The 20,132-nt window shown below is 37.4% G+C and overlaps 1 protein-coding gene across 3 annotated transcripts in view; it reads left to right on the top strand.

Moving 5' to 3' along the window:
* The window catches only part of CYTIP (cytohesin 1 interacting protein), a 63,817-nt gene that overhangs the window by 29,922 nt on the left and 13,763 nt on the right, over positions 1–20,132 (top strand). For 2 of the 3 annotated variants that reach the window (XM_077153883.1, XM_077153881.1), the window contains exons 3-5: positions 6,222–6,378; positions 13,991–14,040; positions 14,289–14,343. In XM_077153883.1, the coding sequence (XP_077009998.1) occupies positions 6,226–6,378; positions 13,991–14,040; positions 14,289–14,343 (258 nt within the window). In that variant the 5' untranslated portion in view covers positions 6,222–6,225. Of the gene's footprint in view, positions 1–6,097; positions 6,379–13,990; positions 14,041–14,288; positions 14,344–20,132 lie in introns of those variants that run through there. The other variant, XM_077153880.1, reaches the window with a different exon arrangement.

Here is a 20,132-nt window from a genome sequence, read left to right as displayed (position 1 = left end):
GTTCTCCACGCTTTACATCTCTGAAATGGGTGCTTCTTACCATCTACGGGCACATTTGATGAAGAGCTTTTTCCTGAAATGCAGTTATACATTAATGGTACAGTATTGCTTGTTGGTGATTATTTCTTTTTCTCCAAAGAAATAAAATATAAAATATATATTATTCCATATCAGTTTTCCTTCAAACTAAAGCAGTATTTCATACTCACTGCAATTAAGCCAAACAACCTAGTAAACATAAATTATGCTTAAATATTAAAGACTCTGAATATTATTCACCAAACACCTACATTGCCCAGAGTAAAGAATCACTGGAAAAATAAATCAACTGCCAGAGCTTTGGGCAGAGTATGCATGTATTCATCAAATGCTTACTGAGAAGCTCTTATAAGAAAGTCAATCTTGCAAGTGCTAGAGGGATTTAAAGAAGAATGAGGTACGAACTCTGCTGTGGGGCAGGGGGCAGGTGGAACACATAATTTATTAAGGAAGAAAAGACAAGTATACATAATTTTAATAAAACAAAATGTGATTAATCATAAGAGAGTTCCCCAAGGTGTGTTTTGGATGCCCTGAGGAGGATGTCCATGTCTGTTTGGAAATACTAGGCATGGCTCCCTGAAAGATGTGACATTTAAATCAGGCCTTGGAGAATAGGTAGGATTCTAGAGATAGAGGTGGAGTAGGTAAATCCGCGTACACCATGTGTTGTGAACAATGCTAAGTAGTTGGGAAAAACCATGTGTGTTCAGGGGATGCAACAGTCAAGGGTAACTGGAGGGCAGTCTAGGAATATTAAAAATGATTGCAGGAAGCATTCAAGGAGCAATTGCTTTGTGCTGGATACTGTCGTACTTTACTTGGTTATAGGTAGTATGATCAGTTTCATTTTGGAGCTGAGGACAATGAAGCACAGATCAACTGAGCAACTTGCTCAAGAGTCTAAGAGTTCAAGCTTACCCAGTGTGTCTCACTCCTTTCATAAGCAATACGGTTTAAGGGTGTGTGCACACAGCTCTCAAGGGTTTTTCAGCTGTGAAGCAATTCTGCACAAAGGTCAGGGAAGGCCTTCACACTGTGTGAAGTGCTGGATCTGAAGCAATTCTGCAGCTGAAGTGCTGGGTCTGCCACATTGCATCCCCACTGCTGAGGTGTGTGTACCGTGGAATTGGACCACGGTGGTCTTTAGAAATAGAGTACCAGGGGAGGGTAGGTTGTGTCCGATTCTAAGTTTCAAGGGGACTTTTAAAACCCTTAATTTTTTTTAAGTGACATGAACAATTTTATTACCAATAAAGTACAAAAAAAGAATTGTTGTAGAATTTAAGAAAAGGTTAAATTACCTTTAAGAAGCTGGAAGTGAATATAATACATTGATGGACAATTCTATTGAAATTGTTGCTATTTTATAAATATTTTAGAACAGAAGGGGTACATTTTTAGCACTTGGTTTCTCATACAATAAAACGATAGTTACTGTATTAAGCAAACTATAAATGGTTTCTGAAATATCATGACTATATGTATATATACAAATATATGTCTAAGGTGAAGCTAGTTGAATATACTCTTACTGTGAAGGACAAACCGCTACATATAGTAAGCCTGAAATGAATACTTTTCAGCAATTTCATTCCAGTGTAAAACACTTAAATTTTTGTAACACTTTTCATTGTCAAAGATCTTACCCATTTCCTGTGTCATTTATTTTGATAGTCATAATGGTCCTGCACTGAGTATATTGGGAAACATAATCCATATCGGCATTAACTTTGCCAAAGCCCTATGGGTGGCCAGTGGTAGATCCAGGGGAGAAGACAAGATCTTCTACTGCCTAAACAATTGCTACTATATTCTACTCTGTCCTCTCTTGCATTGACTAGTTTTATTTCAACAATTATCTCTTTAAAATAGAAGCGGAACTGGATATACACATGGTGATTGATGGATTTGCGAAACAGAAGAAACCAATGCTCCCAAGCAGAAGATAGTATGTTTACTGGACAGGAGAAATGGATGGTCCTCCACTTTGGAAACACTCAGGAAGCACTAACTTCTGTAGTTTTCTATCAGTGAAGAGGGAGCAGTCCTAGCGGGCCACCTCTGGAAATCCAGTATCTGGACTTCATGGCAATTTCCCCAGGCTTCTGTTTTGAGAATGAGGTCAGCTATCCAACCATCTTAGATGAAATCCTTCATTTCACAGCCTTTTTGCCCCCTGAGATTTTAGTGAAGTAAAATGTTCATAATGCTTGGCTAAAGGGGAAGTGCCACTGTTTCTGAATCCAGCACAATGCTTTGCCAAACACCTGTATATGTTTCAATATTTGTTATCTCACAGGCCTTCTATTGTGTTTTGAGTCAAAAACCAGGCCAAGGAGATTCTGGGTGGTCATCAGTTTTCGGAGTTCACAGTGCCTTCTACTTTTTACGATAGCCTTAAATATCTCTTTAAGGAGATAAACGTAAGAAAAAATGGGTAGTAATGAATAATTGACACTCTTCCTTTTAAAATGGTTCATTTTATACACTTTAGATTGCAAATGTCATAGAGTATGAGCTGAGATATAGTAGAGGAAATGCTTTATTTCTCTTTGGTAAATCCATAGTATGTGTTAAACAGTGATATTAAACTGCTATCATGCTGAGACTTCACTCATTCATTCACTCATTCATTTGTTTGTCTCTATCTTCCATTATTGGATTCTGATCTTCTTGAGGCAGGGATCACCTTTACATCCCCATAGTGCTAGCAAAATTATTGGAGACAGTAGTATAGAGCAGTTAGCCTTGTCAGCACTGGAAAAGGATGATGTGGATTCTAAGCTTGTCTGTCCTAGATAAGAGCTGTGTGATTTTAGGCAAGTGTGTTATCTCCAGTATCCTTATCTGGAAAACAGAAAGATAAATATAATACCATTATCATGGTTTGTATGAAATTAAACATGTTTAGCACATTGCCTAACTGTTATCATGATTATATGCTTAGTAGTCTATTTAACTTCATCAATTAAATTAATAAAGTAAAAGTAAGGATATTTACAGATGCCTTTACTTTTCTTCCCTCGGTTAACAATCAGCTCATTCATGCATTCATTATTTACTGAGGGTTGAGAACTATTCTAGGAGCTACGGATTCAAATGAACAGTTCTGTTTTCATGAATTTTATGTTCTAGTGGGGGAGGTCAAACAATAAGGAGGTAAATAAATAAACAGAATAACATTAGCTGTAGTTAAGTGCTATCAAGAAAATGAAACCAAGCAACAGAACAGAGAGAGTGGCTACTTTAACTGAGGCAGTCAGAGAAGGCTTCCCTAGTAGATAATATTTAAGCTGGGATTTGAATGGAGAGAGGAAAGAACAAGGCAGATTTCCTGCAGAGGGAATAATACGTGAAGAGGAACTGCTTTCTGTTGGAGGGACAGAAGAAAGGCCAGTGTGACCAGGGGGTAATGTGACGTGAAGTTATAGCAGCTCATAGAACATGCAGGACTTTGCTGGCCAGACCAAGGAGTTTGGTTTTTATTCAAATGCCAAAGAGAAATCATCTAGATCTTGTGTGGGTGTTTGTTGTTTCAGGTACTACACAAAATTCAAGTGCTCAGAGAGGTCTCTTGCTTTCCAAGAAGCTACCTTCTAAAGTCCCAAAGCCCTTCCTGATCCTGCAGAGTTAAACTGCTCCTCCCACCCCCGCATTGGGCAAGAGTTAGATTACCCAAAAACTGAGCACAGGGGCCAATGCGGAGTGTTAGCTAAGGGGAGAAATGGAACATTGTTTCTTGTTTATCTTGAATTTTGATAAAAAATCCAATTGTGAAATGAAACTCGGTCTGGTTATGTGTGTAAGGATTATGGTTTGATCTGATTAATTTCCAGAATCACCTTTCTGAAGCAATGGGGAGGATGAAGGGGATAAAGACAGTCCAGTTATTATAATTTTTCTAAGGCAAATCATAAGAAGTTGAAAACACTAGAACACCATTGCCAGTGAAGGGTTTGAGGTTCTGAAGTCAGATTCAGGTTGAAAGACTAGTGTTTCCCCATATTTTGTCACAATGGACACTTTGGATTGGGGATGTTATCAAAATATTTAATAACTGGTCTGACAGAAGCACTGACAAGAAGAACAGGGAACTGACCAATCAAAATAGACCAGGTTGTAAATATATAATCAATGGGTGTGACCATCTGGTATGCACTGGCTGCATGGTAGTCAATAGACTCTGGTTCCACCCCCCCCATAGATCACATGATTTGATTTGTAAGATTCCACTCGCTAAACACATTTCATAAATTAAATAATAAATAATTTGTTTTCCAATTTCTTAATTAAATGAAAGACATGTATAATTAACATAATTTTTAAACCAGCATGACTCACAAAATTGACATAATTTTAGCCTCCTCCATAAAACATGATGCATTCATTGGCCTATGTTACTGTATATCTGGGAAATGCATAATTTCCACTTGGTATTTTGAAATATTAAAAATATTTACCTCATTTTAAGGGGTGCAAGTGTAGTTCAGTGGTAGAATACTCACCTGCCATGCAGGAGACCTGCGTTCGATTCCCGGCCCATGCGCTTCCCAAAAACAAACAGACGAGCAAAACAAAGAAGAAAAATTCACCAATGGTGCTGCAATAATGGGGTACTCAGATGGAAAAAGAATGAAATGTGACCCCCATCATACAGCACGTCAAAAAAAAATTACCTAACTTTATAAAACTTCTTAGGTGACAGGTGGACTGCTGTCCTCAATAAATAGGACTTAAATGATTAAGTACGGTGGGGTATTTTGGAGATGTTTTAAAAATGCCTATCTATCTAATCCATAAATTGTACATAACTGCTTTTATAATTGATATATTCTTCATTGCCCAAGTTTCCCCTTTGTCTTACGCATACATGCTCCCCACCTGTCCCCTGAAGTTTTGTGTGTTTATAATCCCTCATTTAGATCTTCATATATTTTGGGGAGCATCATTTTGTCCATGTCATAATTCAGCTCCAGTAGTAATGAGTTATGGTGTGGTAGGGTTTTTAAAATTTCTGAATTGGCTCCATTCTTTGAAGAACTGTTAACTAAAGGTTTTACTACTCACATTTGGCAAGCTCCGCTTCAATTGAATTCACTTTGGCTTCCAACGCACTCATGTTCCATTTCAGTTCAAAGACTTTCTAACGCTTTTAAATTCCACTGTTGGCCTTCAAAATGAGTTTGAAAATCATATTTGACTTTTTTGTGCTACATCAAACCTTTTTTTTTTAATTTTTGTTTTGATTCCTCCTTTTACTTGCGTCTGTAGCCATGTCCCTGAAACTAGTTCCCTCAAAACCTACCTCTCCCCACTGCCCATACACAAAACATAGATGAGCCAAACTCTGTGATCTTGAGTGCTTTGTGATGATGTCCTTGAGTCGTATGTTCACGTAGAGACCAGCTGGCGACATCGGTGTGCCACTTTGGTTTGCCCGTTGTCTTCCTGCTCACTCCATTCTTCCTCTGCGACCACCTGCTGATGCGGAGATTCCCTTCCCATTGCACCTTGTTAAAGTAATGGTTGATTTTCACCAGGTCACAGTAGTAGAAGGACAACGATGCTAAATGGTTCCAACCCGAGTGGCAGATATAATGTCTCCTTAATGAACATTAATGAGGTAGGGGGTACCTTTGGAAAAATACATTACAAGGGCTTTGTGAGAGAACATTACAACTGGAACCTGAAATTCTTGTTTAATGTTCACAAGAACTGCGTGTCCGCACATTCTGACTTTTACATTGCACGGCTAATATTTAAGGGAATGGATGAAAAACAAATGGCAGAACTTTGGGAAGTTTTTCTTTCTTCTTTAAAGAAAAAGATGGCAGATGGTGTTTTGATCTTGCCATAGAACATGAAAGCTTAAGAGTTCTGGCTGTTTGAAGGAGAAAAGAATAAATTGATTTTCTTTCATTGTAAAAGCCAGCTTTAAGTTCTCCCAGGGGCTTAAATTAAAAAAAAAAAAAAAAAAGGCACTAAGAAATGGGAGTGAACACCAAGATAGCGTTTGTGTAACAAGTACCTCAAACCACAGAAGTCACATGGGTTCTTTCTGCTTTGCTACTTTTGATTACTTGTGAGAGGGTTAGAGGTTTAGCTTCGCCCTGGCCCGTAAGGCCACTCAACCATGTACCAGCTGGAGTAATTTTTATTCTCACAATGTCTTTACAAAGGCTCATGCAGTCGAGCAGCCATGGCCGTTTGGACTACTGTGTGCCTCCAGCGTGTGACTCTTACTCCCCACTCACAGACAACCTGCAGATGGAGGATAATAGAAGGCTCCAAATGCTGGCAGACGCTGTGGCTACTTTACCTCGGGGACGAAAGCAGGTATGCATTTCTAAAGAGCCTGTGTTCTCACCAGAGTAGAATCATAATGTTTGTCTGACTTCATCCTAGAAATGTTATTTTAGAGGCTTTTAGTGATAAGAGCATGGGTGAGGAAGGAGGCAAGGAGCCCAGAGAAGAGTGGACTAGTCTGAAGGCTTGAGACCAAAATCAAAATTGTTTTTCAAGGCAAAACGTAATAGCAAAGTGTTTCTCTTATTTGAAGAGATGTTCGGGTAAAATGAAAATGGGAATCCTTATGCACACCAAATGTGAAGGTAGTTTGTACAGATACAACCATTAAGAGAATTATTGATCTTTTTTCCCCATTATATCTCCTGTGGACTCTTTCCCTCCCATCCTTATTCCCAGTCTTTGATAGTTACTCATTTCACTTTATAATCAAATGGTAATATTTTTTTTCTTGAGAGCAAGTTTTGTTGGGTAAATACAGTTTCTTCAGCTCTGGGGTGTTTTTTCCATGTGCCTCACGCTATGAGAAATTAGAATTTCTCTTGGGTAAGAGAGGCTAGACCGCAAGGGGAGTGCCAGAAGGGACACCAGGGCTGTCACTTACTAGCTGTGGGATCCTGAGCAAGTCATTTGCTTTTCTAAGCCTCAGTTTTCTTTTTTCTAAAATCAAGATTTATTATAAATAATAGAGTCGCTCTTATGGGTCTCTCATGCTGCCTAAGTGAAGAAACGTGCAGTGTTTAAAACAATGAGGGATGTAGAATATGCGCTCAAGAAAGACTAAATTATGTTATTATTTTTACTGCAATGCATTCCCCTAGGGAGGAAACCTCGTTTGAAAAAATACATATCTAACTGAACTTTTTTTTCATTCTCTGGCTTACAATATGTAAAATAAAAGTAAGCGTAACAACGCTTCAGGTGGTACCCATTTGAATTTAGACATAGCAGTCATACGGAAAATATTTAGAATTGCTTTAAAGCATGAATTTTTGCCCTTAAATCATGCATCTACAACATATGCTCCTCTTAAACCTACTAATTTCAGGATTATAAAATTACAATAGGGTGGGAGAGGCATGATCTTTTTTTGATAAATATCTATTAACTGATTCTTTGATACTTTTCACAATAAAGATAGCACATAGTTGCAATGGTTTGGTTTTTAGCTCCATCTTAATCCAAAGTGCTTACATGATATTAAATTTAATGTGATGATGAACATTCCTATCAATTCACATCCTGTTTGAAAATAAAGCAAGTAAGGCAAGTACCAACATCTTTATTTAGTTTTCAAACACAGAGCTTTCTGTTGTACCTTCTATTTGCCATGCAGCTATCAGGCAAAACGTGGTTCACTTGGTTAGGCTCTGACTTCACCTTTTGATAGACTATTTATTGCTAAAAATAGATAGCGATTTTTGAATTAGGGTGGGAACTTTCCACTCTCCCATCCTCCCTATCTGCAACCTCTTCATCTTATCTATTTCTTTAGCTCATGCTTAGGCATTTCAATGCCATAGATAGTTTCTAAGTACTTAGGAGGGGACAGACATCATGCTAAGTGTAGGAGGTACAAAGAGATGAGAGAACCCATTTCCTGTCCTTATCGGGTTTACAGTCTAGTAGGCTGAGCGACTAGGCACTACAAAGTGAAACAAAGTAAATGATCTAATCCAAGTACAGGTCCTTGAGTACAGCCTAGAGGATGAATATTCCAGAGTTTGGAGAGTAATCCACAGCCAGGGAATAATTAATGGTGAGGCACAGATTCCAGGGATTGTAGGGCATATTTGAGTAGCAGCAAGTTATTAAGTGTGTCAGAAGGACATTGCACGTGTCTGCGTGGGAGGTTCCTCAGAGCCGGGCTGCTTTGCGGAACACTTGGGCACTTCCCGTGAGGAAGTAGTAGTTTGGCCAGCACAGGCAGCCTCTGAAGGATTTTGAGCACTGGAGGGACTTAGGAACTTTATTTTAGAAAAGTGGTATGTGTGTAAATGGGTGGAAAGTAGTGGAAAGGGAGTGACTTGCATTCTTTGGGGAAAGAGAAAATGAGGGAACGGAGGGGAGACAAAAACACTTGAGTATGAAAGGCAATGGCGACAGAAGGGTCTCTCTTTTTAAGCCTGAGTGAAGATAACATGAACTGAGAAAAGGTAATCAGTTGGAGAGGCTGATTTTGGGGAAAAGATAATGATAGGGATTTAGGTATGTGAAATCCCTAAGAAATGCATATATATACACATCCCGATTAATTTATTCATATGTTCTGATCTTTTCTAGGTCTCCCCCAAACCCTTTACATTTTCTTTCCAATGGTAGATCCCTACTGTCTAAACAGCTTTTTCTTATTGTTGTGAAAATTGATTAAAAAAATAGAAACGAAAGAACACCTTGTAGGAGATACTTCTGGTTCTATGCAATTGTCATTGATGGGACCTAATAAAAATTTATCATCACATTTCAGAATTTATCAAATGGATGTTCATTTCCTTTAAGTGGTTTTTAGAGGATTTTTAGAGTGCCACTAATTTGGTAGTGCCTGAATTACAGGCAACAAGATCTTTGTGAGACCATCAAAAGAGCAAGTGTTTCTCTGCCTACTGTTATCTCCAATACCTTCAGGGCTTACGTCAACAATTCATACTTCTTGTTATGGTTGGCTTTGGTTTCTGCAAAACTGTATCCGGTTACCCTGCAGTTTCAGGTTAATCTTTCGAATCACTCAGACTTGTTTAAAATGGATTTCTGTGCATGCATTTATCTGAATACTTGTATTTATAGACGTTAGACACCCCAGTGTGTCTCCTACTTCTGAACATAGGTTTAGAAAAATATCCTGCAATGGAGAACTCTGTAAGAAGGAGACAGGAGGAAACAGGATAGTTTTTATAAATGTAGTGATGCCAAAGGGGTATTGACTGTACATTTTCACTCACTCTCCAAATCGGGTAGGTAGCCTTTGGAAGGGCAGCTTTCACAAAGTTGTAGTGAAAATGGGGATCTCACTGGCAAGAAGCTTAAATGTGCATCAGTGGTACTACAACTGGCTATCTTTGCCTACTTTTCTTTCTGTTTATTGAACTATTCCTAAATAGGCAGCTTCTGGAAGGGTGATTTCACTTGCAAGTTCAGATATGGAATATTGTACTAAACTCTGTAGTGCAGATATTTCTGGGTTGTGGATATATCAGGAGCTTTCACATTATTCCTGGCAACACACTCATCACTTCCTATAACTTCCAAGGGTTTCTAACTGCACCAAGGTATTTTGATCATTTAAATGAATACTTTTAGATAGAAAACTGTGAATTTCACTACAAAAGGATTTGAAAATATTCTTAATCCATATTGTGACATGCTTGGAGTCAATATGCAACAATTATACGTGAAAAAGATCTTCTTGGGAGGCTTCAACATTCTTTTGAGGTTCCTAGAAAGCATTTAGAAGTTAGGAAATTTTGCAGCTCCATTATTTTGTGTCTTTGCATAGGCTGCAGAACCTGATATCCTAATGCTCCTAATTTAAAAGGGAAAAAAAAAGGCAGTGGTCATGGAAGAACTGGGGAGTGAGGCAGGGGACTGGAGAGGGAGCAGAACACATAATTGTAGGACTTTTGAAATAGGCAACAGAAAGTAAACAATCAAACAAAACAACCCCACCGTGAATAAAATATCCTTCCCCACCCCTCCTCCAACACTTTCAGGAAATGACTCCATGGAGGGGAGACCAGGAAGTTACAGTCTGTAATTGAGCAGCAGAAGTGGCTACATTACTCAATTTTGAGCTCCTCTGAGGCGGGCTACCTGTTTGGTTGAGCAGCACATTTCCCGTATCTTTTGAAAATTGACAGCTGGAATTTTTGGTATTGGTTTCCAGTTAAGAGGGATCACTGCGGAGCAGCAAAAATGACAGTGTAGATTTATTAATACTTAATCTTTTATGTTATCTGATTAAAAAGAGAAGAAGAATGATATTAGTGGCTAGCAAGGAGTTAAAAGGGGCTTTGTTCAGCAGTGGCGATTGAATGTGTAGTTTGCAGGCCTGCCAAATTGCTAAACTTGGATGTTTCATATTAGATAATGTGTAATAACAGACAGCTGCTGCCAGCATATGTTATGCATTGCACACCAGTTCCTCATGATTGTTGATGCCTTGGCTACAACCCTGAGAAAAGAGTTGGGAGGGTTGGGAGGGCAGGGCTAGAGAGTTTAGGAATCCAAGGGTCAGATTCCAGGACAGGACTGCTCACACTGGGGAAAGGGCTGTAGAGAAAACTTTTTCCAAAGTGGAAGATCTTTGAAAAGATCTCAGACATACTTCTTTGCATTTAGGCTGATAGTTTTGTGAGTGAGCAAAGTTGAACCCTGACAACATTCCTTTTCCAACTTGCCTTAGTCTGACAGCCCAGATCAAAAACAAGCAGGCTTTGTGGCAAGATGTGGCATGTATCAGAGAATTTGATGGTGCCTAATTTATTTAAATGTTTTTTTTTTTGTATGCTGTATGGCAGGGTGACATTTCTTTCTTTTTCCATGTGAGTATCCCCTTATTGCAGCACCAATTTGTCGAGTTTTTTTTTTTTTTGCTTGTTTTTGGGGAAGTGCATGGGTGGGGAATCGAACCCAGATAACCCACTTGGCAGGCCTGAATTACCCTCTGAATTACCCTCACATCCCCCTTAACTTGTTTTTAGTTAAATATTAGGTGCTAAGACAGGCCCATTGCTAACCGAAAGTAGAAGCTATTTTATAACTTGACTTAGTCTGATTTGTGCATCTCTGACAGTCCACAAGAATTTACTATTTACTCTGCATTTCACCCTGTGTTAGTCAAATATTTTCAACAAATCAATTAGCTACATAGAAAATTGAACAGGAGCTAAGAGGGGGAATTTCCTTCCCTATAACTGTCTAAGATCTGTCCCATGAAATGTATTTTAGATCTGTATCTATTCAGAATGACTTTTTATTTAGAAGGCAGGTGGAGATAGAGTAGATGGAATTTGAGGTTCTTGTTAGTGCTAGAATTGTTTGCCTAGCAAAAGGAAATTAAAAGTTGCCAAAGAAAGGCTTAAATTTTTAATAATTCATTAATTCCTGCCATTATTCATTTATTCAGCAATTATGTATTAAGGCATTACTATTTTAACTTTATTTCTATTAGTCATTTTTCTCTGCTTCTTGCTGTTTTTGGATCAAGACTTTTTCCCTTCTTGTTCATTTTCTTTTATTTTTAATCTTGCTACATGTTCAGGATACCCTATTTATATTTTCTTCGTGATTACACTTGAGTTGCTTCCTGAATATTTAAGTCAATGAAGGACAAAGTTGGAGAATATTCTAACATGTTCCTCTTGAACAATATAAGACTTTTTAGAATAAATTGTATCTCTCACCCGTTTACTTGCTTGCATTGTTGTCTTGCAGTTTATTTCTCCGTCTCTTTCTCTATTTTTAAGTTTCCCTATTTTCCAGGACTTGTGCTAGGTACCAGGGTAGAAAGTAAAACAAATACAGTCTCCAAGAGGCCCAAAGTATTCAGATAATCAAATGTAGAATCGAGGCATTAATTCTGTGTGTCCTTCATATAAATTTGAAAAATGGTAATTTTTGGCATGTTAGGTCAACCTAATGAGGTGTGATGGAAAAACTGTTTTGTAATCACTTAAGGTCAATTAAAATTTCCTTCACATACTAAACTACTTTTTTTTCTCTTCATCTCCTTCAAAGATGTAAAATATATGTGCCTTAGGTTTGGGGACTGGGAGAAAAAAAATTTGTGACTTTATTCCTCAACCTGCTCAAAACCTAGATATTTTATTTCAAATCACAGCTCTTACGTCTGATCCAGATAGACTGAAGTCCATCCTGCCATGTTATTTGGGCATTATCTCTTCATTTAATTATATCTGTTCATTTGGAAATCATGAGGTCAAAGAAGCAGCTTTCAGAACTCAGATTTGAATTTTCTGCTGATGGGAGTACACATCTTCCCAATTCCTATACCCTGTCAGTCCTTTATTTTGCAAAAGATGTAAAAATTGTATAAACTAGAAAATATGAAAAAACATAAATTGTAATAATGCACTTAAAGGACTTCAGTATTCTTGATTACATCCTCTTTCTCTATTATGTGTTCATGTATGAATATATACACATATGTTCTTATCTATACATAAACATGTAAATATTCTGATGAGTAATGGTAGCAAGAAGGATATTTTTATACAAAATCCTGTAGTTAAGAATGAGATAAGGTCCACCTAAGGACCCTGCAATCTAAATTAAGGATAGAAAACAAGGCAAGTGAAAAATTATAAAAATAGATTAAGTAAATGTAAGTACAATTTAAGGAAGGATTGAGTATTCCTGAGAATATCAAGTTTATTGTACTCTCCCACCAAAAGGCAGCTGTCTGCATAGCTAAATGTTCCCTGTATACAAATGATGTGTATCAAGTACAGAACCAGGCTATGGTAAATGATAAAAACTATTGCAGGCATTGCACAGTTAGTCCTAAAGAGTAGAAAGAGATAATATTGATCAGTGCTACTGAATCTTTTTGGGTTTGAGCCTTCTCACTTATGTCTTCAGGATGTTATAGATGAATTGAGATCCAGAACTGACAAGACAGGAAAGTATACTTCACGCACATCCAGTGGCAAGAGATCACCTCTCCATAACATTGATTATATCGATCGGTGGCTGAATTCTGAGGATTGAGTCATTCTGGAATATTTTTGAGAATTCTGGTCTTTGGGATTTGATATTTCAAATACCTTACAATGATGTAGTCTTCTCTCCTAAAGAATGCCCTAATTAGAATTTCATTTGTTGGTAACTTGTCACATACACATTGATTTTATTTGCTTTATTCTCCTTCCAGTTTTCATCATTTGTTTATTAATATTTTTATATGGGCTAACTATGCATTGACCCTGGAAGTTTAAATTTATATACTCTTTTTCCAAAATGTGTAGAGAAGTGACGGTGATATTATTTATATCATTTTTACTATTCTAAGGTTTCCATTTCTTTCTTGGCTGGAAATTTCATTGCATTCTTCAAGAACTATTGCAAAAATAAATCATAGACACAATTGAGGTTTTGAATCTCTGATTTCATCTGAGTTGTGCCTCTGTATATGAGTTAGTCCTTCAGAGATTATTTTATCCTTCTAAAAACAGTAACTCATATCGAGCTGTTAGAATAAAAGCAGTCCTTTCATTAACATTGCCACAACCCATCAAGTATTTGCATTTCCTATGCCATTCTATGGGTGTTATTTTACTTTGGATGCCATTGTGACTATAAATTGTTATGGCTAATCTTTCAGAGGCTGTTTTAAATACAGATCAGATATGAAGCTCATTTTGGAAGCTTTGGAGCTTTGCCACATTACATTAACTCTTGTACCACAATGTGTTATTTTTGGTCTTTCTTAATCTTTTAAACAGACTGCCTGAAAGTCCCCTTTCCTAGCTCTCCTCTGCCATCACTAGAGAAGAATTACCTTACATAACAATTTTGCAGGAGTTGGGCCAAAGAAGGTGATAAAGAACAAAGTCATTCGTGCTTTGTAACATTTAACAGATGTGTGTGAAGGACTTAGATAACTGTATTTTTTTTTTTTTTTCAGCTTGCTTTGACCAGATCAAGTTCTTTAGGTGAATTTTCCTGGCCTCAAAGGTAAAGACTTTCATTTATTTTTTGGTCTCTCACAAAGATATTTAGGAACATAGCTCTCCAGACTGTTGATAACACACACGCATGCGCGTTCACACACACACACACACACACACACACACACACTCACATACAACAATTTGGACAAATGCCAGCCATTTTTAGTTATGACAATTATTTCTAAAGATAAATATATGCCAAATGTGATGCTGTGGTCTTCAAGTATAGATTTATTATTATTGTTATTACAGAAAGCTGGTTACAGTGGAAAAGCAAGATAATGGAACATTTGGATTTGAAATTCAGGTGAGCAGTTTTGACATTTTCCAGACCTTTTAGGACAAAAGTGACCTGGTAGTGACATGGTATTTGCCAAGAAAGAATGAAGTTAGAATTAGAGAATAATGCAAACTGTGACTTTTGTTTAGAGCGTGGTTGTTTTTGGTAGATCCTGGTATGTTGGGTACCACAAAGAAAAGAAAATATTGAAGGGGATGAAAACAAGACCCTTGAGATGTATTCAGTTCTTGGTCTTACCATAAGCCAAAGTCTGATCAAGGATGCTTGATATCACCCAGGCTTTAGATAAATAGTGAAATGCTTTTTTTTTTGACAGATGGTACTGATATATTTGATTTTTATGTGTAAATTTTTATTTGTTTTGCATTACCATCCTCTTATACTGTATACCGAATTTTAAATCTTCACTTTGGTATTCAAGAAATACTTGAAAGACTATATGTGTATGGAATGTTACATTTTGAAAATACTAAAGAGTTCATATTGTATATAATGAGAAATTTGTACTTTTTTTAACTAATGACAATAGATTATAATTGTATTTTGAAACACTTAAGAGTACTTGGATTGCCTCATACTGTAGAAAATTAAAGGTCTTTATAGGTTTCAATTTAATTGCCCAATAATTTAATTTCTTATTTTCTGTTTGCTTTTTACTGGTCATATTTGTGAATAGGATAACTCAAGTCAAATGAAGTCCAGTCCAATTAAGTACAGCAGCCATTGCTTAAGCATTGCAGGCTCTTTTCGATAGCATGTTTGCATTTTTTTCAGATATATTTTGTATAATCATATGCTTGTACTACACATCAGATTTTAGGTCTTAGCTTTTGTATTGCTTTAAGAAAAAGCTTCAATGACTATGTATCAGCCCCAGAATTGGAAAGCCAGTGTGCATTTTAAGATTAGGAACAGGAAGCTGCTAAGCAAAACGTGTTATGTGTAAGGAAATAAAATGGAGCTCTAGCTACAACGAGCAGGAGAAGGCTACTGGAGAAAAGGAGGTACCATCTATTTTCTAAATTCTCTGTTTAAAATTTGATATATTCTATAATTCTTACATCAGATTTTAAAATCATAGTACTCTCTTATATTTCCTATTCACATAAAACACTCTTCTGTTGAAGAGGCACTATACTTGTGTGACTGCTTCCTTTGAAACAAGAATTATTCACAAGGATGTGCAGCAATTGCTACTGAAGACAGGACGAATGTTTACATATTTTCTCATTCCATTATACCAAATGTCACTGTTTCTCTCCCACACTATGAACATTTATTTTACACAAAGAAAGAGTAAAAACAGCCATAAGTAGGCAATGGGCTAGAACACCATCGAAATGACATAAGCTCATGACTTTGTATTTCAACATGAGCTGATGGCCTCACCTCTGAACTGCAACCAGTGTATGTTATCTCAGTGACACAGGTACCCACTTCCCCCCCAAAATCCCTTCTTGTGTGTGTTCCCCATTACCATCTCTACACCATAATCTATTCTCTAGTATTCATACAGTTTGCAGCAGTGAACAAAAAAGGAGAAATGCTTCTGGGAACTCTCTGAAGACCAGACAGAACCCCTGCGCCCATATTATTGCACCTGCTGTGACTATATGTGTGTGTCTTGGCCTCCTGGGTGAAAGGCACTTTGGAAGAGTTCAATCTCCTCTTGATTTTCCATGGCTAATGAGAATCATGCAGGATGATAGGAGCACAGGTTTTGGACTCGTGCTCACATGGATTCAAATATTCACCTTATCTACCCTATGGGGTTCTTAGAGGCTTTAAATGAAACTACACATATATAGTATGTGTAACAGGCCTGGTGTCAGTGGAAGTGCAGCTAATGACATATCCAGCGAAGAGCACTGGGTCTGAGAAGGGGTAGGCAAGCATTCCAATACTAGCTCTTAAATATGGGAGCTGAGAGAATACATAAAAAGGGGCAGAAGCAACTGATTAATCATTTCTTTCCATGACTTTGCAGTTTCTGCCTTTTCCTATCTCTAACCCCCCATATTTTGCAGCCACTGTGAACATGCTTGCAGGTGCTGACTACATAAATCAACATGTTTCCCTTCTCCCGAACCTACTGTGATCACTGGAAACTGAGAACAGATCCTCACTGCTAATGAGAATTATTAGAAGTTTTTTTAAAAAATATTTTTATTGAGAAACCTTCAATCACATACAGTCGAACCATATTATACAATCAGTGGCTTACAATATCATCACATAGCTGTATATTCATCACCATGATCATTTGAGAATGTTTGCATCACTCCAGAAAAAGAAATAAAAAGAAAAAAGAAAAAACTCAAACATCCCATACCGCTTGTCCATCCCTCTCATTGACCACCAGTATTTCAATCTACCCAATATTTTACCCTTTATCCGTACTTATTATTTATTTAATTTTTATGATTTTTTTCTCATCTGTCATTCCTGGGATAAAAGGACCATCAGACAGAAAGTTTTCACAATCACAAGGTCACATTGGAAAAGTTATATAGCTATACAGTCATCTTCAAGAATCAATGCTACCGGAAAATAGTTCAACAAATTCAAGCACTTCCCTTTAACCACTCCACTACTCCATAAACTAAAAAGGGATATATATATAATGCATATGAATAACCTCTAGAATGACCTCTCGACTCGGTTTGAAATCTCTCAGCCACTGAAACTTTATTTATTTTCATTTCTTTCTTCCCCCTTTTCATCAAGAAGGCTTTCTCAATCCCATAGCGCCAGGTCCCAGCTCATCTCCAGGATTCAGGTCCCATGTTGCCAGGGAGATTTACACCCCCAGGAGTCATGTCCCATGTAGCAGGGTGGGTAGTGAGTTCGTCTAATGAGTTGGCTTAGAGAGAGAGGCCACATCTGAGCAACAAAAGAGGTTCTCTGGGGCTGACTCTTAAGCATGGTTATAAATAGGCATAGTGTCTCTTTTTCAGGAATAAGCTTCACAGGGGCAAGACTCAAGATTGAGGCCTCAGCCTATTAAGTTGGTTGTCCCTACTGCTTGTGAGAATATCAGGAATTCCCCAGATAGGAAAATTTAATATTTCCTCCTTTCTCTCCAATCCTCTAAGGGGCCCTTGCAAATACTTTTTTATTCTCTGCTCAGATTACTCTAGGATATACCAGGGCATCACACTAACTTGTAAAAACCAACAAGATCTCACACCTTATTCTAAATTCCATTTAATTATGTTGTTCAAATAAGTTGATCATACTAGTTAAATTAGATAATATGCTGTCCAGAATATAAATTTTGCAACAAATAAAGCTCTCTTCCTTTGGTCTCACACAGAAGTTGAAGGTTGAAAATATGGGCCATATCATCCTTTACCCAGTCTTCTGATTTGCCTTAGTTCTATCCAGATCAGCTCCATTCACATCTCTAGTCAAAGTCTGATCACTTTTTCAGCTTTCTTAACAATGGGGTAATGCTGACTTTCATAGCTTGAGTGCTCAAACTCAGAGTCTCAGGTGTCACGTATATACCCCAAATTTAAGGGAATGACCAGGTTATATTCAAATAGCTCAGTATCTCAGAATTTAGAAATAACAGTTATAACACCTGAATATATGTGACTGCTGTAAGAACTTACAATCTAGGACCCTTTACCATAGGACCCAACCTAGCAACCCATGTTCTCGACTTCAATTCTCTGAGTTTTTATATTATGGTTAGTCCATATGATTGAGGCATGATAATATTTGTCTTTTTATTCATCCATTTCATTCAACATATGGCCCTTAAGTTTCATTCACCTAATTGCCTCACAACTTTATTCCTTCTTGTGGCTGCTCAGTAGTCCATTTTATGTATACATCACAATTCCCCCTTCCATTCCTCAGTCGTTGTACCCTTAGGCCACCTCCATCCATTGCAAATCATGAACACTGCCTTGAAAAACACCAGTGTGCAAATGTCCATTTGTGTCTCCACTCTCAGTTCCTCCAGAAATATACCCAGCAATGGGGTTGCAGGATCATATGGCAACCCCACCCCTAGTCCCCTGTGGAACCACCACTCTGCCCTCAGGAGGGGCTGCACCTCTCAGCTTCCCGACCAACAGTGAATAGGTACATCTATTTCTCTGCATTTTCTCTAGCACTTGTTTCTCTCAGTTCATTCTCAAACAGTTTTATTCACACATCATACAATACAACCTAAGTAAATAGACTTGTCTTCAGCACCATAATCTATATGAAAACATTTCTTTCTCTTCTGCAAAGAATCCATTCCTCTCCCCCCTACCCCAACACCACCTCCTGGTTTGTTGACATTGAGTTTTGGCATAATGCCTTTGTTACATTAGTGGAAGCATATTACAGTGCTACTGCTGACTCTAGACCCTGGCTTGCATTGATTGTACTTCGTCCTGTATAGCATCCATTTTCAATGCTTTGCAATGTTGATATTCATTTGTTCTCCCTCATGCAAAAATACTTTCGTTTGTACATTTATTCATCATCATTCTCCACTCTAGGCATTCCTCAGTTATACTGTCTCAGTCTTTATCCTCTGTCTTTCCTTGTGGTTTCATATATGCCCCCAGCCCTTCTCTTGTAACCAAACTCACATTCAACTTCATTCAGTGTACTTACATTACTGTGTATCGTCAGGTAGTGTTGTGCTAGCCATTTCTGAATTTTTATGATCAGTCCTGTCATACAATCTGTTAGAGTAGAAGTTTTAAGAGTGTCAACTATATCTTTAGCTCATGGATCACATGAACTAAACTATCTTTCCATCTCTGGAAGTATCAGGCTACAGTGAGAGGATTCTCTGGTAATAAAATTGTTCAAGGGGTTTCTGACATAGAAGGGAAATTTATTAAATAGTCTTTTAAAGTCCCTTTTATGTTTAAGATTTGGGGATGCTAAATGCTTTATATAATGAATAGAAATACCTTAGAAGATAATGAACCTCAGCTTCTAGAAGTTGCTTGCAAATAACTGACTTGTGATGTCTAATGGATTGTCAAGTAAGAGGAAAAGAATGCTAGACATTGGTGTCTCTGTGAAGAAGATGTATTGTGATGTTGCTTAATTTTAGCTTTCAGATGTTCAAAAGACAACTTAAAATGCTGATTTTGGTTCTAAATGGAGCTAGACTTCATAATTCACATGTGTGAAAAAGAAAAACATGTTTGTTATAAGACATTGGGAATCTATATCTAGCAAACATTTATTCAGTGTTCATGAAAATTTTGAAAAAACTACCAAAAAAACCCCAACTATATTTGCCAAATTGAGGCAAGCAGTGGAGCATAACTTCTTTTTATTTAGTTGGGTGACTAATGAACCAGTGAGTGTTCAGGGCAGGCAACTAGAGAGTGCTCTGAAGTGAAGGTAATTGAGTCAATTAGAGTACCTTTGAATAAATGCAGGACATATTGTCATTATTTGCCAAACTCTGATTTAAAATAATCAGTGTTGGCGTACCTCCCTTCCTGGATGTGTACTGTTTCACACTTTCTTGTAATAAATGCTTTAGCTTGGAAGAGTCACAGAGGGATTTTTCTCTTTGCACTTGGCCACCATTGTTTAATCCCATTGGTAAGTGGGAAACTTTATTTTTCTTAATAAATATACAATGATGATAGCATCATGTGGTCTCTTAGGCTTGAAAGTCTAAAATCTTGTACTTTTAACCCATTTTCTTTTCTAAACCAGATGTTTTTTAGTGAGGGGGTAGGCTTCAGATAGTCTGGTTAGAATTGCAAAATTGATACAAGTGATTCAGTTTATATGCAGGAAAGGCTTTACAAATTATTCTT

This window comes from Tamandua tetradactyla, chromosome 3 (assembly GCF_023851605.1).
Source record: "Tamandua tetradactyla isolate mTamTet1 chromosome 3, mTamTet1.pri, whole genome shotgun sequence".
Lineage (NCBI taxonomy): Eukaryota > Metazoa > Chordata > Mammalia > Pilosa > Myrmecophagidae > Tamandua > Tamandua tetradactyla.
Note: the sequence above shows the minus strand (reverse complement) of the source record. Positions and strands in the feature narration are given on the sequence as shown.